General features: G+C 51.6%; 1 protein-coding gene across 1 annotated transcript in view; it reads left to right on the top strand.

Annotated features, from left to right (window-relative positions):
- The first annotated feature begins 2,276 nt into the window (after positions 1 to 2,276).
- Positions 2,277 to 22,668, top strand: part of Gfra2 (GDNF family receptor alpha 2) — a 96,308-nt gene continuing 75,916 nt past the window's right edge. Inside the window, exons 1-3 of the mRNA XM_038310239.1 lie at positions 2,277 to 2,980; positions 8,009 to 8,323; positions 14,042 to 14,125. Coding sequence (XP_038166167.1) covers positions 2,941 to 2,980; positions 8,009 to 8,323; positions 14,042 to 14,125 — 439 coding nt within the window. The 5' untranslated portion in view covers positions 2,277 to 2,940. The remainder of the gene's footprint in view (positions 2,981 to 8,008; positions 8,324 to 14,041; positions 14,126 to 22,668) is intronic.

The raw sequence follows: 22,668 nt of genomic DNA, 5'->3' as shown, positions 1-22,668 counted from the left end.
GCCTATCCTGGAACTAGCTCTTGTAGACCAGGCTGGCCTCGAACACACAGAGATCTACCTGCCTCTGCCTCCTGAGTGCTGGGATTAAAGGTGTGCACTGCCACCGATGGTCTGCTTCTCATCTTTTAACCTATACTTGCCAACACTTGGCTGACATCAGATCTTTAAGTTCCCCAAATTTTGGAAAGACCTTGGGAAGTCATTTTGAAAAACAGAATCACCCCGGAGGAAGGACAGAGAGAAGCCTGTTGCTTCAGTACTGAGCGATTGCCCACTTTCTGCGGGAACCCTCCAGTACCCAGACATCACAGTGGTATTATTGGATGTAGGGTCTAGGATCATTGTTTTCCTTGAACTGGATGAGACACCTATTAGGTGCTTCCCACACTTGGGAAAAGCTGCTTGCCTGCCTAAATCCACAAGATGGAAGTTGCTCCCTCTAGCTTTCCCACTAGCAGCCAAGACTGCTGGTTTTGTGAGTGACCCTCTCCACACTAAGCAGATTTCTAGCACTTCCTCTATTCTATCGTTGGTATTTAACAATGTATTTTAAAAGATACTCCCAAATAAGTTTTGGATGTTGACAACCTTTCATTCTTTTTTCTTAATTTTTTTCTTTCTTACTTTCTTTTTTTGGGGGAGCAGCGTGGAAAGTTGAGGAGACACCCTGTAAACCAGGCCCTGCCACTCAGAGTGCAAGGAGGCACGCAAGGCACAGGGGTGCCAAAAGGTCGTGATTCAGGGCAGCCGAGGGTGTGTCAGGAACATGGAATTAGGGTGCTCAGTGTGCGTAGGTTGTATGATCCTGAGGGCGCCGTGGTGTGTGCACCGCCTGTCTGTTTGCTGCCCTGCCACCTCCGTCAGCAACCTTACTTCGCCTTCAACCCATTCCCAGCCAAACGCTTCTTTTTCGGTGGTGCTTCTGGGCTTTTATTGTAAATTCCGTGCCTAAAACACGCCGGCGAGCGGGGGGCGGGGTGTGTGTGCAAAGACTTATGGATCAATTGTCCCCTTCCCGGCTTGGGGAGGAGTCCCCGGCAGCCTCCGATCGGGTAGCGGGGAGGGGCCAACAGTTCCTGACTCGCTCTGGGAGCCCAAGCGACCTCTGAGTGGGGGGCGGAGGTGGGAAGTGGAGGCCTGGAGGCCCCGTGTTTTGGGCCACCCCAATAGGTTGGAGTGCGCCTCCAGGCTGGATCCTTCCCGCACGGTTCAGTCTGGTTCACTTGACTGGAGGAGGCGGTTGGGACGCCCAGACAACCTTTTTTTTTTTTTTTTCTGGTCCAGGGCATGGTAAAGAAAAGTCTGGAATGGCTTCAAAGCTGGTGTGTGTGTGTGTGTGTGTGTGTGTGTGTGTGTGTGTGTGTGTATGTTGGGGGTAGGGGTTTAGCAAGAGAGGCGTCGGTGTGCGGTGAAAGTTCCCAAGCTCCGCGGGCAGAACACACGTGTAGGATCGCGGGGCTAGACCCAGGCTTGCAGGCTACTCTCCTGCTCTCCTGCTTGGAGGGCTGGCCTACAGGGTGTCTTTGGATAACCTGTGCCTTTGGGGTGCTGCTTAGATCCGCTTCCCACGATGGATACATCATCTCGCAGAGAGTGATGCTCTCTTTCAGACCTCCACCAGGCCAGGGCTCTCTCTACTGCCCTGCCCCCATGCATCCAGGATGGCTCCCGCACCCGGGACTCAGTGTCCCCTAGCCTCTTTTAGCTTTTCCAGGCGTCCGAGATCTCAAGGCCCTGGGGATCCAGTGCAGGGCAGTGGCACTCGGGGGGCGCAAACCCTCGTCTAGGACGGACGAGAAATTTCATGGAAGGAGGGGGCGTGGAGGCTTCATGGGCTTTGTCGGTTTGAGCATGGATGGACACTAGCCCGGGGATCCAATCGGTTTCTGGCCAAGGCGGCAGGCTGGTCCCAGGATGGTGGGCAGCTGAGCGGAGAGAGCCAGTGGTGGAGCTCACCCCTAGGCCAGAGTTCCCTGGCGCCAGCGCCACCGCTGCGCTACTGCTGCTACCACCGCCGAGTCTCCGCCACGGCTGCGGCAGAGTGTCGCTGCTCCACCGCGCTCCCGCGCTCCGAGTCGCCTGCCGCCAGGGAGCCGGAGCGCCGAGCCCCGGGCAGAGGAGTGGGGCGAGGCGTGAGAGCCTTGGCGAGGGAGCCGTGAAGGGGGAGGGAGCGGGCGGAGGGAGGAGCAGGGAGAGAGGGAGTAGGGAGGGAGAGGCAAGCGAGGGAGAGCGGAGATCGAGAGCAAAGAGCGAGAGCAAGGGAGAGCGGAGGGAGGGAGGAGAGAAAGACACACGCAAGCACAGGCACCCCGGCACTGGAATTCCATTAGAAAAAAGTGAGCTGAGCAAGGGTTAGCGGGAGAAGATTTTTTTTTTTTTGAATCTTTTCTTCGTCTTGGTGCCAAAGAAGCGACTCTGGTCTCCCATCCTGGAAGCTCCTACTGGATTGCTCCTTATCCGTCGGTGGATTTCTTCCTTATTTGCATTTATTCTGACCCCTTTCCACGCTGCTTTCTTCCAGCCCTTCACTTTCAGATCTCCTCGCCCCCACCTCTCCAGTCCCCTCCTGGGAAGTGCAGGGGAATTGGACCCGCGGGGACTCACGCCTTCCCGGACGCGCGGAGGGCTGGGCTGACCTCAGGACCAGTCTGTTGGCTTAGAAGGCAGCCAGACACATAGCTACGTGTGTTTGATTTCAGTGGCAAGGGGGACGTCTAGAGGCAGCCCACCGCCCGCCTCCCACCCCACCCCCTGCAACCAGCAGCGAGAACCCCAGGACTCCGGATCTTCAGCCGGCTCGGGATCTCCGCATTGGATTTGGGGGTCATTATCATTGCTTGGCGGTTATTATTATCGTTGTTATTTTATTTTTATTTTTTAAACCTAAGGGAGAAAGACACACACACACACACACACACAAAACTGTGGGATTTATTTAACATGATCTTGGCAAACGCCTTCTGCCTCTTCTTCTTTTTAGGTGAGTACCTGCAGGTGGCGAGTCTGGGGGCCACACCGGGTTGCGCGCGTTCAGGCGCCCGCTGGAAGCTGGGCACGCGGGGGTGGGGTTGGGGGCTGCAAGCAGGGCGCCACGGGAGACACCGGGAGAGCGCCGCCGTGCTGGGAGACAGGGCCGGGGCTCCGGGGGGAGGCTCTGGGGAGGCTCTGAAAGAGGGAGCCGTGTGGTAGCTGGCTGGTTGCGCGGAGGACTGAGAAGGAGACTTCCAACATTCAAACCATCTCCGCACGCACTCACGCGCCGCCGCGCGCACACACACGCTTACTTGCAGGCGGTGATAACGCTCATTTCCCTCAAAATAATGGGTTCAATTTGCAGCAACTTAGGAAGAAAAAATTGCAACTCTTAGCATGGAAGAAAGGAGGGAGGGGAAAGGTTGTCTGGGAGCTAGCACGCCAGCCCCCTCCTTTCTTGGTTGCCTTCTGGGTCACTGGATTTCTGCTGGAGGTCCTGGTTTGGACGCTCACGGGGAGCCCTTGTAGTCACCTCCCACTTGCCAATCAGCCTCAGGAAAGCACCCTATTTCCTCACTCTCGGGAGCACTTTGCAAGTTTCTTCCTACCCAATGCCTCCTTTTCCACCTTTACCCAAGCCAGACGGGAGGCAGACAGCTTGCAAAGCGGTGTTCAAGGCCTGCAGAGCAACCGCCTTGGGGCTTGAAGCTAGGGGCGTGGGGGAACAGGAGGGGAGGAGGCCAAAGTTTGTTCCTTGGGAAGAAGAAGATAGAATGGTGAATGTATGCGGGGGGGGGGGGGCAGAGCTTAACAAAGACCACTCACTGCTCATCCAGTAAGCCCCCTTGTCTGTGACAGGGAGGAGTGGCTGCCCCACCGCTCTGAGTTCCAGCAGAGCCTCCCCCTTTCCCTTATACTTTGTAAATTCTCAGCTTCTTGGGATAGATAGAGATTTCCTCTTGCACAGGCAAAGAAAACATGTTTACAAGGCTGTGTGTGGATTCTGTGTTCTGGAGACAGAGAGAGAGAGAGAGAGAGAGAGAGAGAGAGAGAGAGAGAGAGAGAGAGAGAGAGAGAGAGAGAGAGAGAGAGAGAGAGAGAAGGAGGGAGGGAGGGAGGGAGGGAGGGAGGGAGGGAGGGAGAGAGAGAGAGAGAGAGAGAGAGAGAGAGAGAGAGAGAGAGAGAGATCTGTGCAGGTGCTGTTCTTGGGGTCATGGCTTGCTGGTAGGTTCAGAGTGAACTAGACTACCAAGCAAGGATCAGGGGATCATCTTTACCTCCAGCAGCAAGGGTTATGGAAAACCCAGACAGGGAGGTTATGGAAGATGTGCATGGTGTGAGAAGTGCCCTCCAGATCGGTCCTGCGGATTCGTAATCTGGTAGAGTCAGTGTTGGCTGTATCCTGGGCCCTTCCCTTGCTCACAGACTTGCTACCTCCCAGCTATGCATTCTCAGAGGATGTGGCCCTGCCCTGGGGTGTGGCCTTCACCAGACTTGCAGTAACCCTGGCAGTAACCCTGTGGGGTAGGAGGGACAGAGTCTGAGGGTAGGAGATGTTCTGGGCTCATTTTCACCCTGCCACCCTTTCCAGCAGCCTTAGGGAAGTGGACTCTCATTCTGAACCAACTGTCACAAAATTTGACCTTTTTCTTCATTGATGGTCTGAAAACACAGCTTTCTGGGGCCCAGAATGCTCAGAGCCAAGAAGAAAAGAAAATCGCATTTCAGGCAAAACCTGCCAGATTGCCTGCTGTTGAACTGTACTCCACCAGCATCAAGGGTTCACACTTCCCAGTGTAGGGGTCCTCTCTGAGGGCCAGCAGTAGAGAACAGCCCCCTCCAGTATCAGATGTCAAGTTGCACATGGGGTGTTCCTAGCTGAGGAGGCAGCTCTCCACAGAAGTGGCACTGGGCATCCTGCACATTATGGGTGTGTATGGGTGTGTGAAGGCATGTGTGTGGAGTATTAACACACAGCAGAGATGTCTACCATCGTCTGTCATCCCGGGGCTGAGATGGGAAGAGGGAAAAGTGGAAGGGGGTAGGGTTGCCTGGCATCTCCTTGGGTCATGACTCTTCAGTCCCCTCTCCCTTGAGAAGTCCCTCTCCAAAGCTGGTCAAAGGCAACTCAACGACAGATGGTGGGATTCTGAAAGGCTCTGATAGGATGGAGTGGTGTGAAAGAAACCTAAATCCAATGGCCCTTCCCCTGCCTAGAAGACTAGTTGGGAACCAGCTGGAAAGTCAATTCAGAGTGGAGGTTCCTTCTCAAGTCAGCGGTTTGCCTGGGGCCACGGTGAAGAGTGCCCCCCTCCCCAGCGAGGGCCTTCAGATGCCTTTTCAAAGGCTCTGAGTGAGATCTAGTGTCAGAGGACTAGAGTGGAGAGAAAGCGCCTTTTAGCCCAGCCATTCAGGTTTCCAGTGTTGACACATGTGGAGAGAATGCAGTGTAGAAAATGATGGGGACCCGGTGGGCAGAGGGCCCATCCCCGGAGGCATTCTAGCACACACATCTGGCTCTTGAGGGGACACTGGATGCAGGACAGCAATCTGGACCCCCACCCTCCCCTTCCCTGTGCTCCCTGGAACTGTTCCACACTGTCTACTCTCCATAGACCCAAGTTTCCTTCCTTCAGGCCAGGAAGCCAGCCTTTTCTGGATTCTTGGCTAGCGAATCCTGGCTGCTGTGAGTCCCTTTCTCTGTCTGGGCATGGCTGCTTCTGGGAGTTTTGAAGCTGAGTCCCAGAGATTAGGACAGTCGGTGAAAGCATGCTCTGGTCCTCTGCAAAGGATATCACGAACACCAGTTGACAGGATGGGAAGTTTCTCCATATTGGCCTGGGAGCCAACAGAGTCTTGTGTTCAGGGCATCCTGGGGGCTCTGGGCTCAGTTGCAGGGCAGGCAGAGTGAGTTGCTTTATTGCTGCACTCTCTGGAGCTTATAGGCTGACTTTAAACCAGTGTGAATTCTGAGCCAGTAGAAGACCCTGGATGTCTGTATGTCCATTCCAAGCCCCTGCAGACTGTCCAGCCTCTAGCTCAGTCAGCTGGAAGGTGAACCTACCTCTTCCTGAAACTCTAGGATGAAGTCAGTGGAAGCTCAGGACTGACTGAGAGAGGCAGACAGGTGCAAGCTGGGGGCAGGAGGGATGGGGTGGGGGTGTGGTGGTTCAGCTGCTGCTGGGCAGCCCAGAGGCACTAGAGTCCTGTAAAGCAATGTTGGAATCTGCTGAAGCCTAGAAAGAAAGCTGCTACCTCAGCTTTCGTGGAGGACACATCTAAGACTAGTGCCTGGGCCCGCCGACCTTGCTTCCCGTAACTCCTACTCAGTACAGGTTTCTACCTCTTGTTTTGTCTTGGAATGGTTACATTCTTCAGCTCTTTCTGTTCTGAGGCAGGAAGATGGTCAGGAAAGAAGAAATCTTCCTTTGCTCTAGCTGGAGCCTCCTCCATCGGGAGTCCAGCTCCCCTTCATCTCCTTTGCTGTTTCCTTGTGGGGAAAGGCCTAAGGCTCTCTGGGAATGATTCCCCCCCCCCCCCACCAGGGGCTCTGGGGAGTGACAGGCTTGCTGTGTGCAGCTCTACCTGTAGGTGTCGCTGTCTCCCTGCAGTAGCTCCCCCGTGAGCAGGGCCTCCTAGGGAGAAGGCCTGAGAGTGGCTGGGCAAGAAAGGGGTGGGGGATTCTGCGGTATTCTGAGGAAGGGACTAATGGCCTAGAATTTTATTCTGTTTTGGAGTGGGAGGGAGTAGAGGACACCTCTCAAAAATTATCCTTTGGGTCTTGCAGAAGGCAGTCTTTGCTGTAGCAGTGGTATGGCGCTTTTTTGGTAGGGGACAGGGTCTCAAGTTAGGAGTTAAGGAAGGAAGAACGTAGAGACAGAAGATGTCGTCCATATAATCTGGAGGAAACCATTTTGGGAGCTTGGCTTTAAAGGGGTCTGACCAGCTTCTCTCTGCCCTTCATGTCCAGTCTTCAAACCCCTCCCTTCTGAGGATACTGTGGGAAGCAGATAAGAAGGGTGGGTTAAAGCCAGCTCAGGCTGGAAGGCAGGACCCAAAGGAGGGGAGTGCTTTCTTTTCTGTAATTGATTTATTATTTTGCTTTCGGAAGGAATTAAAAGAGAGAGAGAGGAATTTCAGAGTAGGATAGGGAGGAAAGAAAGGAAAGGGGAGGAGAAGGGAAAAGCTGATGAGTTGATGAGGTTGAGAACAGAGCCCTTGGGAGACAGGAAGCAAGAGGAGTTGAGAGATGGAGGTGGGAGAGGCAAGTCCTGATAGGGCCCTAGCGCCAGGGAGAACAGGTTTGCTTCTGTGCTTTGCCTAATGCCTTCTAGTTCGCAGGAGGCTGGGGTGGAACTTGGCTATGCAGCCACTTGGTTAGGCCACTGTCTGAAATGAAGTTGGCAAATACAGAAAGGCAAGGCCTAAAGGGGGTCTCCTTTTCCCTCTCCTGGGCCTCCTGGACCACAGGGTTAGGCTTGTTTCTGGCTGTCTTCTAAGATCCTAGCAACAGTGGGATGATGAGACAAAGGGCTGGAGGGCTTTGCTTCTCTGGTGGGACCTTGAGTTGTTTCCCTTCTTTGGACCCGAGTGGCTCTGAAATGTGATGGCAAGGCTTGATTCTTGGGTCTGTCGAAGGTTCAGATGGTCTCTGAAGGCTACCTGACTTTTAGTGCCTTCAAACCAAGGCCTTGGATGGAGCTGAGGTTTGAACGTTGGGAGATGCAGTGAGGTCATGCTGTATAAACCCTACCACTCCTTGTTGAGGGCATGGCATTCTGTCTGGACTACTGGCATCTTAGCCTGCCTGCAGTTTTCAGTGAAGGCTGCTGCCTAGGATTGTGGTCAGAGGAAATGAATGATGAACCATGACTGTAGGGGAACATGGCTGACTAGGTTGGGTCTGAGTTGACCTTAATCTCTGTGTACTTTGGTACAAAAGTGGGTGAGAAGTTCCTTCAAGCCTTAGGCCTGCCTTGTTGTCAGAGACTGTGGTAGCCCTCATTCATGCTTGTCTTCCCTCCCCACTACCCAGACGAAACCCTCCGCTCTTTGGCCAGCCCTTCCTCCCTGCAGGGCTCTGAGCTCCACGGCTGGCGCCCCCCAGTGGACTGTGTCCGGGCCAATGAGCTGTGTGCGGCTGAATCCAACTGCAGCTCCAGGTACCGCACCCTTCGGCAGTGCCTGGCGGGCCGGGATCGCAATACCATGCTGGCCAATAAGGAGTGCCAGGCAGCCCTGGAGGTCTTGCAGGAAAGCCCGCTGTATGACTGCCGCTGCAAGCGGGGCATGAAGAAGGAGCTGCAGTGTCTGCAGATCTACTGGAGCATCCATCTAGGGCTGACCGAGGGTAAGCCGGGCTGGGCCCCAAGGAAGGGTGGTGGTGGGGAAGAGGATGGACACAGCCAGGGGTTCAGAAGGGAGGGCTTGGTAGAAAGGTGATCCGATCTGCTCCCCGTTTTACAAATCCATAAGAGAAGCTAGAATCGAGAGGAAGTAAGGACCCCTCCTAGGAGGACAATGGCGGTAGCGGAAGGGAACTGACACAGATGGAGGATGAGCTGGATGATGGGATGCAAGTAAGGGCAGCATGAAGTTGTGCCCAGGAGAGGGAAGCGGCACCAGGCAGATAAAGAGCAGGAGGTACCAGCCCCTGCCACTCTGATGCCCTTCTGCCTGGAGCTGAGTCCAGAAACTTGCTCTCTTTATGTGGTCCCTGGATCTAAGGTTGCCCTCTGCACTTTATACAGACCTTGGGAGCTCAGGATGGGACATGAGCAACAGGTCCTATGTCTCTAGGCAAGCTCTCCTCAAGCCTGCCAAGGCAGAACCTGGGAGTCCCTCCCCCAGTGACACCTCCTCGATCCTCCTCAGTCTAGATAGGACCTTGAGATTTGCACGTACTTCAGGATGATTGGTCAGTTTGGCCAGATGTTCATTTACTAATTCGGCAAGCATTTATTGAGAGCGCATTGTTGCTTGGTGTTACTGGAGTAGTCTGGAATCTGGCGTTGCCTTTGCCTGGGATGGAGTGCAGTAAGAAAGGGGAACTTGCCATTTGAAGGCATAAGTGTTGCTATGAAAAGGCCCAGGGCATAGTAGAAATGCCTCAGAGGGGCGGTTAAGCCCTTGTTAAAAAACCTAAAGAGCCTTCTGGGAAGATGCTGTCTCTAGGCTGGGATGGAGTCACCACCCAGGAGAAGGACATACTAAGAGTGGGCAGGTGGAGGGAGAAGCATGTTAGGGTCAGGCCTGAGAGTTGAATCTTCAAGAAGAACTGGAAGTAACTGGACCATGTTACTTCCATCGTTATTGGAAGGGCTGGGGGCTAGGAGGAAAGAGATCTGCTGGGCAACAGGAAGCTTGAATGGTTTTAATTCAGATTTCCAGGGAGGTGATCAGATTGACACTCCAGAAGAATGGGCATGGAGTTCTAGGGAAGACAGTCGGTTGTAGGGACTGTGACCCCAGGCAGGGACAATGGCAGGAACAAGACAGGGCAACCAAGGGAAAATGGATGTGCATGCTTCTGAACAAGGTAGAATCAACAGGCTTTGTCAACTACTGCCTGGGAGATGGGAAGGAAAAGAGTGGCCAAGGAAGACCCCCAGCTTCCTGTGCCTATCAAGGCTTTGAGTAGAAGAAGGTGTGGTCTTGCTCTGGGGCTCCCCACCTGTCATTGGTCAATCCCTGTAGGCATGCAGGTATGGAGTTCCAGGAAGGATGTGGTTCGAGAGAGTCCATGAGCCTTTGTTTAGAAGCTGGAGCTAAGACAGGGGTGCAATCCCAGAATGAGGACAGTGAAAGAGGTCCTGGCCTGCTGTCTCTAAAGGGCAGACGAGGGGAAGGGATGTGCACAGGTACTTGAGAAGGTTCTGGAAGAGTATTGGGAGGACCACCAAGGAAACAGAAGACTCAGTAGCTCACACATTTCAGGTCAAGCAGGAGAAAGACTTGAGATATCCCTGCCGCCCCTTGGGTAAGCCTCCTAGGTGGCTTCTGGGAACAGAGCCCTGGTTAGGGAGTGAGTGGAGGCAGAGGATTGGACATGATGAATGTGGATAACTTCTCCCAAAAGTTATTTTGTCTCTCTCTCTCTCTCTCTCTCTCTCTCTCTCTCTCTCTCTCTCTCTCTCTCTCTCTCTCTCTCTCTCTCTCTCTCTCTCTGTGTGTGTGTGTGTGTGTAGAGAACAGAGGGATGACCTATTTTCTCTTTTAAAGGTGAGAGAAGGTGGGGCTGTCTAAACCCCAAAGGAAGTTAGGAGTGATGGAGAGGCAGCGGGAAGACAACGGGAAGGTTCTCTGTGCATTTGTGCCTCTAGGAGTGAGGACAGGGGGTGGGACTAGGGACAGAAGTGGCTCAGTAGCCTAAGATGAGAGAAGAGTTCCCTTGCAGAGTACCAAAAGGGAAGGGTGAAAGGAGGGAGGAGCCCAGCTACAACAGTAGAGTCCTAAGAGAGAGGGGTCCCTAGCAGTCACCAAGATGGCTCAGATATGGTCTGAACATATGGCTAGGAAGCACATACACTTAATAATTGTATCACTGCCATCAAGAACAGTGATTGCCTAGGCCTTAGGTGGCCTCTTCTCCCTAGCAACTCCATTCCTGGAGCTAGAAGCACCCAGGAAGGCAAGGCTGTCCTAACACACAGGTGCTTCTCCATACATGACACGAGGAACTGTATACCCAGTAGTCTGCCTCTGGCTTGCACGCCATGAAGCTTCCTGCTTCTGGGAGTGGATAGCTTTGCCTTTCATTTCCATGTTCAGAGCTTTTGAAAAGCATTTATTTTTATTATTTTAATTATGGGCAGGTGTGTGTATGTGTCTGCTTGTGGTTTCTGAGCACATGAGTGCAGGTGCCCACAGAAGCCAGAGGTGTAGGATTCTCTGGAGTTGGGAGCTTCAGACAGTTGTGAGCCTGCAGGGAACTGAACTTAGGTCTTAAGACAGCTGGCAGAGGAGGGCCCGCTTGGGCTACAGAGCAACAAATAGGAGAAATCATAGAACTGACTTAGTAGGAGCCGTCCCATCACCTTGGTGGCTCCCTATGGCATCAGTATGCCTGTGTGCAGGACAGCCTGTGACCAGAAGGAGGAGGAGGGAGATGTCTCTGTGGCAGCGGTGAGCATGATGCTGTGTGTATTTATTTGTCAATACCGTGAGATATTCAAGGCCCCTGTGGGTTTGGAACACCTCACTGCGCATAGCTGTCTCTGGGTCCATGTCTGGAGGGGACTCCTGGGTTCATTCACTCAGCGACCACCTGTTAACACCACTGTAGGCCTTAGAGGGTGCTGGCCCCATGGAGACTGTAGAGCCTATGTTTGCCATGGGAGAGTTCCAGAAATGCAGCCCAGCTTGCCCCTTTCTGCGGACACTCGCCTCTTCTTTCTAAGAGACCGCCTCTTCTCCTAGGTCTCAGGGCTGGAGATTTACTGTTCAGGATCCGTCAGGAGAAGCCAGGAGGCCTTTGAGCAGGAGGTTATATCCCTGTGGGTGATAAGGTCTGCCTGAGAGTTAATAATTCATTGTAAGGTTGAGCTGTTTCCCTGGGGGAGGCTGTAGGTACCTTCTCCCTACGCCTTAATAATACTTAGTAGTTGGGGCTGGGCCTGGGAGGACAAGACACACTGAGAGAGGAGAGATGATGGGGAGGAGCAAGGGACCTTCTTCCAATTCTTGGTTTCCCTCTGACCCTGAGGTGGGTGTGACTTGCTCATGTCTTTGATTCTTCTACCCAACTCCAGGACCCCATACCTGTAGCAGGAGCTGAGGTGGCACTGGAGGAAGGGAAACCAGTGTAACAGGCATATGGCTTCTCAAGAGGTAGCCATGGAGTTTAGGGAATCAGGACTATAACCCATTAGCCCTGTTTGTAGGGAAAACTGAGTCACAGGGGTAGAATGACTGTCCAGGGCACATAGCAAGCTGGTGGCTGAATCCAGGGTCCTTACACCATATCCAGGTTTCTTTTGACTGGGCTGAGGGTGACCCTGTGGCTGGGAAATGGGTGTGGGGGTCTCTACTTTTCCTGTCATTACAACCATGTATGGACACAGTGGTGATGTCACCAATGCTGCTCCAAAGGTGACTCTGAAATTCAGGGTCCCTGATCTCTAGACCATGAAGAGCAAAGGGCCACCACATGTGTCAGTTCTCAGACTCTGCATCCTGGGTCTGGCTTCAGTGGCCCAGGCTTGATAGTTCCTGGTGCTCCAGCTGCAGGAACAGACCATTTAAATGACAGGGGGCTTAGAAAGTGAGGACCCCTGGTGAGCCAATGGTGTGGGCTGCCCTGCAACCAGACCCAGGGCTGTGTTTCATAAAGTCAGGCAAGGGGGCAGTTGGGCAGTGCTGGGGAACAGTGCAGCGGTAACAGTGCTCTAACCAAGGGGCCTCTTGAAAAGCCACATGATACTTGGGAGAGCGTCATAACATGAGAGGGCCTTGTACCCTACCATCACCCTGGGACTAAAGTCAGACTCTGCAGCTTACTAGGCAATGAAGCCAAGTCACTTTGGAGCACGCGACTTCTCTTGTGCTCCTTACTCCTTGTCAGCACTAGTAGGGGAACAATAGTGCCCAGCTCACAGAGCTGTGAAGAAGAGAGTAAGTCAGTGTGTGTGAAGTATGCTTGGGGCTGTGGGTGTGTAGAAAGTGCAATGCAACTTTATTTATTTTTTATCCTAACAGCAATTCCCAAGCTCTTACATTGTTTGTCTTTAATATGTGGCAATGCCTGGGGCCCCACTCCTGGGAGTCTCCCGGGAGAGAGTAAGTTAAGCTTCAGTGGATGCAATGGATGGCACTTACACCATGAGAGGCAATGGATGAAGCTGTGAGTGGATCCTAGCGGGACACACACTGTGTGTGCTGGGTGCTGCCTGGTGCACAGCATTTCCTGGCAAAATGCAGGCTAGAGCTCTGAATGGGAGGGCATGAGCTTCTTCTGTGTGCTTTGGGTATCTTGACCCAAGCGTGCAGGTACCTTCTCTAATGAGGAAGGCACTCAGTGGCTATGGAGCATCCCAGGGCTAGCTGGGTCTCTAGTTCTGGTTCTCTGTGGCCTCTTGGGCCAGATGAAGGAACCTTTTACAGGGGCAGTCTCTGCTCCCTCTTCCAGGGGCATCCTTCCCAGATGCTGCTCACCCGGGCTCTCTGTAGGCAAGGGTGCCTGCTGGTGACGCCAGGCCCTGCTGGATAGGAAATCAATGGGTGAGGCTGTGGGTCACCCCCTGTCTGCCCCTCCCCATCACCGCACACTCAGTCTGAGTGAGTTTGCATTGATTTCTCCTCACTGGTCAGGTCTCCCAAAGATATTTCCTTTCTCGCAAGGTGTCCGCAGAGGGTATGGGATTCTTGATAATGTGGTGGGGGTCTCCTGGGCATCCTGGGCCATTTATTTCCTGCCATTTATTTGCTTTTCAACTGCAAGCCTCTGATGTACCTTGAAACTCTGAGGAGGCACAGGGATAACTGGTAGTGGAGAGGTTTTGGGAAAATAGGCATATGCTGTCAGACCCTTCACCTGGTGACTTTTAATCTCCCTAGCTAGGCTCTTTCTGGCGACATGAAGTGAGGCAAAGGGGAACTTTTGAGTGTGGGTCTCTAGGAGATCCCTGAGCCCTAGGTCTGCCACTTGAAGCTGTGTGAGACTTCAACTCCCTTGGGCTACACTGCCCAGCTACCCAAGAGCCTTCTCTTGTGGAACAGGGAAGTTGGGCTAAAAGTTTTAGTCTGTCTCCAGATTCCGTGGTTTGCACTTGACCTTCCAAAGGCTATTGTTCCTCCTAGACTCCTTTAAAGAGGGTGAGTCCTGCAGGGAAGTCACGTGTCAGGCAGTCACACCTGCTCTGATTGGTGAGGAATAGCTCATCTCGACACGTTGAACTTTCACCCCTAACTTGCCTGCACAGCATTTTCCAATTTGGCAAGGGCTGGCCTCTCTCACATCCTAGCCGGCCCCGGGTGTGTTGGTGGAAGTTTCTTAGGTAGAGTTGCTGTCTGATGGGAGGGCTCTACAGGAGAGGAGGAGCCCGTGTCTCATGCCCTGCCTCTCTTCCAGGTGAGGAGTTCTATGAAGCTTCCCCCTATGAACCCGTGACCTCGCGTCTCTCCGACATCTTCAGGCTTGCTTCAATCTTCTCAGGTAAGTGATTCTTGCTGGTGCTTGGTGCGTTTTTTCCCCTCTCATCCCTGTGGCATGGGTCATTCATCTCTTGGACTTAGGTGTCTTTCCTGGTCTTCTGCTGACTCCACTTTTCCCCTGCCTGCTCCTTACCATTTTTGAGCCTTGGCTCCTGGCTTTGAGGAAGCCACCCGGCCTCTCTCCTTCAGTAGTGCCTGGTGCTAAGCATTTGCCTGGCTCCTTGATGGTCACGGATAGATCTTGAATATGAAACCTGGTGCCACTCTGATGTTTTGTCACCAATCTCGTCTCCGTTTAGTTTACTGCTTCTCTGGGTCTTCTGTTTGGCACTTTCTCTGGTCAGGTTGTTTACCAATCTCTTCGTGCCTTCGTTTCCCTACTTGTGAGTGAGGAAGCCCCCTATCTGTTTGGGTTAGTGGTGGGTCAGTGGATTGTAAAGCACATGGCATGTTGAGGGGTTCTTGGGTATGTTCTGGAAATACTGGTCATGTTTGCTGGTATTGATTTAGGCTCCTTCATCCTAGACATCCAAATCCAACATTGCTCTAAAGTTTAGACTACATTGAGTACTGAGGTGGCACCACAGGGGCAAACCCTACAACTGACCTTATGTGATGGGGAAAAGTGAAAAAGTGGGCTACTGAAAGTATTGTGTAAGGTTCCCTTCAGGCTGTGTGCTTCAAGTGTGCAGGAAACAAACCAGTTTTGTGTGTGAGTCCCATCTCTATGATAGCTCATTTATGGATATGCAAATACCCCCAATCCAGTGACTATCTGAAATACTGAACATGCTTGGTCCTTAGCCGTTCAGATGAGGGGTACTCAGCTATATTAGTGTCACTGCTACCCAGTCTGCTCTGGGTTTTCTTTCCACTGCTTGTGCTACCAGAGAAGCATCTGAGGTAGGAATCGCCTGCTCCTGGGTGATTCCTTGAGGAATGAGAAAGACCATGCTGGGCTCTTGCTTTGCCTGTTGGGTGTGTGCTTGAGAGCGAAATGAGGGTAGAGGAGTGATTTAGCCTGTTAAGCACTCGCTTTGCAAGTGTGAAGATCTGCATTTGGTTCCCAGCACCCATGTAAGAATGTTGAGCATGGTGGTGTAAACTTTTAACCCTAGGGCTGGAGAGGTGGAGGCAGGAGGATCCCTGGGGTTCACTGACCTGCCATCCTAGCCTAATTGGTGATCTCTGGGCCAGAAAGAGACCCCAATCCCCCAAAAGGTGGACTGGATACTTGAGGATAATGTCTAAGGTTATCCTCTGGCCTTGGTACAAGGATGAACGCACATGCACATACCTGTACATGCACAAATGCCCATGCACACACATATACATTAAAAACATTAGAAAAAAACTAGATGAGGTTTGTGACCCTTCCTTCTTGCTCTTCCTTCCTGCATTTAGGAAGCACGGGGCCCAGCATTCTCCATCTCCCCTCCCCAGTGTGTGTGTGTGTGTGTGTGTGTGTGTGTGTGTGTGTGGTCAGCTCTTACAGGCTCCAGTGGCCAGCCTGAAGCTTGTTCTCTGAGTCTGAGTACAGGGATCTGGGCCCCAGGCTTTGGAACGGTCTAAGACTCCTATTGTTCTGAATCCTGGTTCTTAATAGCAGCGATGGGGACACCTTGGCTTTGTCAGCATTTTTTTTTTGCATCGTAAAATGTTAAGCGTTGTCCCCAGAGTTGTCTCTAGATGCACTTACACATTCCCAAGGTGTGAAAAGCACCAATGTCTTTAGACACTGCCAAGTGTCCCCTGTGGGGCTTGTTAAGAAGCACAGTTTCAAAGTGTGAGCCAAAAGCCTTCCTAGTCTCTAGGAGAATGCTTGTCAAATATGTTTTGTTATTATCATCCCTCGAAGGAGGGAAGAGTAATTCCTTCAGATAGAGAAATTAAGTACCAAGAAGTAAAGTTTGTGTCATAGGGTTGAGTTTTGGATGGCCATCAGTTTTGGATGGCTGCTGGAATGTCTGTTTATTTTCATGCACTTGGAAGACCAGATTGCAAATTTGACAAGATACCTTCCTTTCGACAGAATATGCCTACTTAAGATGACGTTGGTTGGGGGTTGGGATATGTGTTCCTGGTGGGAGAGATCCTGGACTCTTACAAGAAGGGAGCTATCGGCCAGTGTGTTAGTTGGCTTCTAGTACTATACAAAACACTCAATGTCATCAGCTTACAGAAGAAAGGCTCACTCTGACTCCCAGGGTCTGAGGCTTTAGTTCAAGATTGGTTCACTCACTGCTGGGCACCCATGGCAGTATCTTGTAATGCCTGTGGTGTAGAGCCAAACTTTTCACTTCGTATCTGGGGAATGAAACAGAAGAAGGGAAAGAGATCAGGACTCCATAGTCCCTTTAGTAATCTAAAGACCCCCACTAGGTCCCACCTCTTAAAGTTTTGACTCCCTCTCATAGTGCCAACCTGGTGCCCAAGTCCTTCATAGATGAGCATTTGGGGCCATTTAGGTTAAAACTATAGAGTTAGGGCAGAATGGTACATGCCTTTAATACTAACACTCAGGAGACAGAAGCAGGAGAATTGCTAGTTTGAGGTTAGCCTGATTTAGTCAGTTTGAGGATATCCTAGAATAAGACTCCATCTCAATACAACAAAACAAACAAGTACTCAAACTATAGTAGCCAGAGAGCGGTCATCTGGACATGGTCTTGGGTCCTGGTGGTGATTGGGGATGGTAGAAGTAGATAGGTGGCGATCTCAAAGCTGGCCAATTACAACACTCTGCCTTTGGCTTCTACTATTTACAGACTCCCTAGTAGAGTCCTACCCAACAGTAGCTTTGTGCTTAGAGCCAGCTTCCTTCTGGGTCTGCTGTAGTTATTGTGCTAACTATCTTATGAGTTTTGGCCATCCTATGTGGCTGGGTTATATGACTGACTGACTAAAACCCCTTCCAACTGACGTTCTGAGTCTCATGGTTTCTGATTAGATTGGAGTATAACTCCTCTATGAATCTGTCTTTCTGAGATTGTGCTCTGATGCCCACAGGCAGGATGATGGCACGCTGGCATAGTCTGCTGGGGGTGGGGACATATTGGAAGTCTAAATGCACCCAATGTGCCCGCTACTCCTTGACCAGATGCCATCTGATGACTTTCGTGGAGACAGGTGCTTTTGGGTTTGCTCTGTGAGTGCTGGAGGCCCAAGGTCCTCACCTTAACCCCGGCTCCGACTGCTTCCTGGATTCAATCCTTGAGTATCTTTCCAGCAGGAAATCTTTATGTAATAGACACTTTAACACTCTGTGGGAAGGAGGGGTTGACAAGTGAGGAAATCACTGGATGTGCAGCTCACAGAGCCAGCATCTGCTACCTGCTGCTACCTGCTGACCCTGATAACTTGGGCCAGGTATAGCTCCGGAACTGTCTTCCAGTCCAATGCCCTCCCTAAGAGCCAGGCATTGGATGCTATGGTGCTCCATTATAGTTTGGGTGTGTCGTGTCCTCCGTAGGCTAATGTGTTTGAAGTCTGGTGGTGTTTTATTTGGGGAGGTTGCAGAGCCTTGTAGATAGCATGGCCGGTGGAGGAAAGTCACTCTCTCTAGGTTGGCCTTCTTATAATTTAGCCCTGCTTCTGGCCTGAGCCACCAGACTCCTGACCCATACTCTATGAAACCTGTTACTTCAAGCTTCCATTTTCATAGACCAACCTACTCCAGCCCCTATAATGTCCTGCCATGATGAATTGTGTCCTCTCAAACTAAGCCAGAATAAACTTGTCTTCCTTTGAGTGATTTCTGTCAGGTATTTGGCCACAATGACAAGAAAAGTAACCAGCACATGGTCCTGGTGACTCTTTTGTGGGCAGTGGACTAGAACATGGAGTTCCAGAGCCATCATGTCTGGCCCAGTTATCACTGAGTAGCAGGTAGCAAGATGCTGACTCTGAGCTGCTCATGCAATGGTCTCCTCGTCTGTCTATTCAACACCCTTGTCTTGCAGAGTGTCAAGTGTCTGTTGCATAAAGATTTTCTGCTAGAGAGTTTCACCCAGACCAGCCCTGAAATTGGGCCAGGGAGCAACACTCTCTGGAGGGGCATCTGGAGAGGAGAGGCCCTGGCCTGGGCCCTGCGCTAGGAAACCAAGGAAGCTATTGTGGGGAGTCAGGAGAAAGAAGGTGGGAACCAGAATCAGGAGGCCAGACTCATGGGTGGTGTGTGCCCCAAATCCCACAAGGGGCTTGGGCACCTGTCCTTCCAGCTCTAGACTTGATGGATGAAGACTTGAGTTTGAACTCCTTCATCTTTTGTCCCACAAATGTATACAAGAAGTGGTACATCAGTAGGCAATACAAATGAGCTTGGACCTTAGGTTGCCATAATTCTCTGCCTGGCTCTCCATGGGCTGGTGAGTCTTTGGGCAGAGAGACCTGAAATTCTGTACCAGAGCACTGGGCCTTAGTGGGTGCTACCCTGGAGGATGACATGTAGTTGATAGCAGTGTCTCCTTACGTCTGTATGTCCCTTGCTCGGCTGTGTGTAGCCCTTTTACCGTTTCTCTGTGATGTCTCTGCTGGGGAGTGCCAGGTCTGGGCGACCTCCTCTTAGTTCACTGCCACTAGCTGGGTCCCTGTGGAAAGAGGGAGGCTGTTGGATCTTAGGGCTCCACTTGCCTTTGTGTTTTACCATTTCCACTCTGAGGTTTGAGGCTGTTTGTTACAGAGATCCTGGAGCGTGAGCCCTTCATCTCTGCTGGAGTTCTTGGAAAGTCCTTCTGGGATTCAGTTGTCAAGAAAGGCTGCCAGAATTTTACAACACCCTCTGCTTGCCAGATGCCCCGGGGAAGGCATAGCCTCATCTCCCCCTTCCTTCTTCATGGGCTTCCTTGGCAGGCCCTGGGTTCAATGATGAATCAGCGGTGTGGCCGTGACTGACCCATAGCAACGGGAGTGTTAGAAGCCTTTACTTTAACATGAGAAGAAAGAAAAATTTCATGGAGAAGTCGGCCTTGTTCTTTTTGTTTTTTTGAATTCAAACTGTCCTTGAAAACATAAACCAGGGCATTTGAAGAGGCAACCGGTATAGGGGAAAAACATGGGCTAACAGTCCTGGGAACAAATCCAGTCTCTGCTGCTGAATATGTTAGTCAGCTTTCTATCATTGTGACAGAATGTGACAGAATGCCTGAAATAAACAATTTAGAAGGAGGGAAAGTTTATTTGGGGTCGTGGTTTCAGCCCATGGCTGCTTGGCCACGTTGCTTTGGACCCGTGGTAAGCAGTCCACTGTGGTGGAAGAGTGTGGAAGATGGAAGCTGAAAATCCACAGTCCTAATATCCACTCCCTGGGCATGCACTATGGCCTAACTTCCTCCCTCTAGACCCCATTTTCTGAAGGTCCTATTAGTTCTGTGCATCCTCACCAACTGGAGACTCAACACGTGGGCTTTGGGAGGACTTTTAGCATGAAGATCATCATGGACCATGCATTCTTGGACCTCACTATGGCCTCTTTGCACTGGGGTGGCTACATCTGCAAACTGGGTGTATGCTGTATGCCTTCAGGGGTGCTGGAGAGACTTTAGTGAAAATGGGTCGGGTAATGTCACTTCTGCACATGGAGACCAAACTGGGCTTGCTAGTTGGTGATCTTCTCTCAGGTGGCTCTGGGCAATGGTGGTAAGAGGTTGTCTAGATGGATGCAGGGGTCAAGGTGCTGAAATTGAGCAAGTCTTGTCCCAGGCTTCCAGGGGCAGGTGAGGGCGGAAAAAAGAGAGGAAAGTGAGAGCTTTTAGGTGGAGAGTTTCTCTGAAAATGTTGTGGTAGATGACCTGCAGCTAGCAGGGCCGTGGGCCCAATGGAGAGCGAAGGACTTGGCTGGGCATCAGTGAGCACAGAGTACTGGTTTGGGCCAGCAAGGGTGTCTTTGACAGCTATGGGGCCATGTCTAAGGGACACAGAGAAGTGATGGGTCGATGGTACTATGTCATTAGGCTCTGACTCTGCTTTCTGGCTGAGATCCCTGAGGGAGTCTCCAGGGTCTCTATGTCCCATCCGGGTATCGCTTGAGACATATGTTAGAAGCGTATTTGTAAATCAGCTCCCCACTTTGTTTTTCTGTAGTTGGAAGGAACCTAAATACCCAACAGTAAAGAAAACAGGTTCAGAGAGAAGGGGCAGACATAGACTAGTGGTCCAAGTTCCACTTTGAGCTCTGCCTAGCGTGTCCTTAGAAATGTGTATGGGCCAGCAGACACACCTGTCTTCTAAGAGTTCTGCAAAGACCAAGGGAGATAAGGTAGGCAAGCACTTTGCCCGGCGTGTTACATGGGAATATGTTAGCTATTTAGAAATGCTCACACAGTAACTTCTCCAAGGTCAGATGATAGCATTTGAGAAATGTGTTCCTCTTGCTTGCTTGACAAACCTCAGACAGCAGAATAGAGCTTGGTGGGGGCTGGAATGGAGGTGATTATTTTAGAGGTCAGTGGCACTCTGAAGGCTCAGTCAAAGTCTTACACAACGATAGTCTTCCCATGACTGGGTAGAACAGACAGTGGCTGGTGAGAGACCTGAGCTCAGGAGCTTTCTGAGGCTTGAGGGTAGAAGGCTGGCTATGTCTACCCGAACTGAAGGTCCAGCTTGGATGGATCACAGAGAGGGGCAGGGACATTCTTGCTGGTGGCTCCAGTTGTTTTCTTTTGGGTGTTTCAGGATAAGAGAGAAGTCATGTCAAAGCAACCTCACAGGTGGCTTCTGAGAGGGGACACCACTGTGGTCTCGGTTTCATGGAGTGGTGCTCCATCATTCTTAGGGTTTAAGCATGTGTATAACTGTGGTGTACACATTTCTGTGTCCTGTGTCTGCATTCTTCTCCATCCCTCCTGGGGACCTACCCCTGTGCTTTACACCTACCTATACACGTCCCCCGAGAGCCCCCGTGTGAAGGATGATGTGGACTTCGAGGTCGGTTAGTTTTAGTGTCGAATTGTGGCCTTGCTCTACTAGCTGTGTGACCTCTGGGCCACTTGGCTCTCCTGAACTAGAGTAGGTCAGCTGACCTGTGTCTGGTGATGACAGAAGGACAGCTCCTCATGTGGCGTGTGGCACACAGGAGCATCCTGGATGGTGACCACTGGGATAACGGTCCAGGGACTGGAGGGAAAGACTGACTCAGTAGGAGGGTTAGGCCTGCCTAAGTGAAGGTAACTGAGGTTTCCAAGCAACTGCGTGTTCCGTGTGTTCTGGGTCTTATTGTGAGGTGCAGAGATGAGGGATGCCTTGAGGGGTGCAAGAAATGTTCACAGAGAAGATGAGGTCAAGGTGGGCCATGATATGAATACCGTTTTATTCAGTCCATAAAAAGTGTATGCTGGAGACATATGCTGTCCACTTTTGTACAAGGACCCATGTCCTAATAGTAAAGGGGGACACGCAGACACTTGACCAAGGTGCCTCAGTAGGTGACTTACTGTCCACGTGGTTCAGATCAAATGCTTACCCAAGATTTTAGGGGAGGCAGCAATGAGCAGTGCCTGGGGATATCAGGAAAGTCTTGGAAGATGAGATGTGGCACCTGGGAATGGCAGTTCTGTTTTCTTTGTATGTATGTGTGTGTGTTCATATATGTGTAAGTATGTGTGTGTGTGTATGATGTTCACGTGTACATGCCCTTGTGTATACCTGTGTATAGAGGCCAACGGTCAACCTCAGGTGTTTTCCCACAGGCACGGTGACCTTACTTTTGAGAGAGGGTCTTTCCCTGTCCTGGAGCTGGCTGAGCAGTTAGGCTGTGTGGCCCATGTGCCAGGGATCTTCCTGCCTTTGCCTCCTCTCGCACTGGGATTACAAGTGTGCAGTGGGATTACAGGTGTGCACCAGGATTACAAGTGTGCACAGCTGCTCCTGGCTTTTTCACAACCGCTCTGTGGTTTGAACTCAGGTCCTCATGATCAAAGAGTGAGATCTTTACTGATGGGTCTAGCTCTCTAGCGCTGATATTGTTGACAGCATTATGGCTGGAAAGCCTGGGTCAGTTTGCGATGAGAGGACCTCAAGGGTTCTGAGCCTCTTCTAGCTCCCTAGTATGGATGGGCCTTACAGCCTGGGCTCTGCAGAGTGAAGGGAGGTTCAGTCTTTGCCTTATTGTCCAGCAGTCAGGCGGTGTGATCTAGAGACTCCCGTGAGACAGCTATGGAATAGAAGATGTAAGCAGGTGAGTGGGCTGGAGGATTTGGAGGAGCACAGCCCCCCCATTGGCTTCATGGTGGCTCTTGCGATAAACTGCTTATCCCCAGGTTGTCTCCCTGAGCCGAATGCAGAAGTGTGTTATTTAAATTTCAAAATCACATCCGTCTTCTAACAGCTGTCAGAGACTCTGGGTGTCAATGAAAACTGGGCTTTAGCTGTAGTTCTGCCACTCTTCTCACCCCCCCCCCCTTTGTGGAGAACCCTGCTAGCCAGTGAGAGGGGCGGGGAGAGAGGGGACCATCAGTTCGTGTGGTGGGGGCAAGTGACCCATGGCTGTAGTCATGCTATTGGGTAGCTTGGACCAGCAGAGGGTGAACCAGAGTCCTTACCTATGAC

Source organism: Arvicola amphibius, chromosome 13 (genome assembly GCF_903992535.2).
Source record: "Arvicola amphibius chromosome 13, mArvAmp1.2, whole genome shotgun sequence".
Lineage (NCBI taxonomy): Eukaryota > Metazoa > Chordata > Mammalia > Rodentia > Cricetidae > Arvicola > Arvicola amphibius.
Note: the sequence above shows the minus strand (reverse complement) of the source record. Positions and strands in the feature narration are given on the sequence as shown.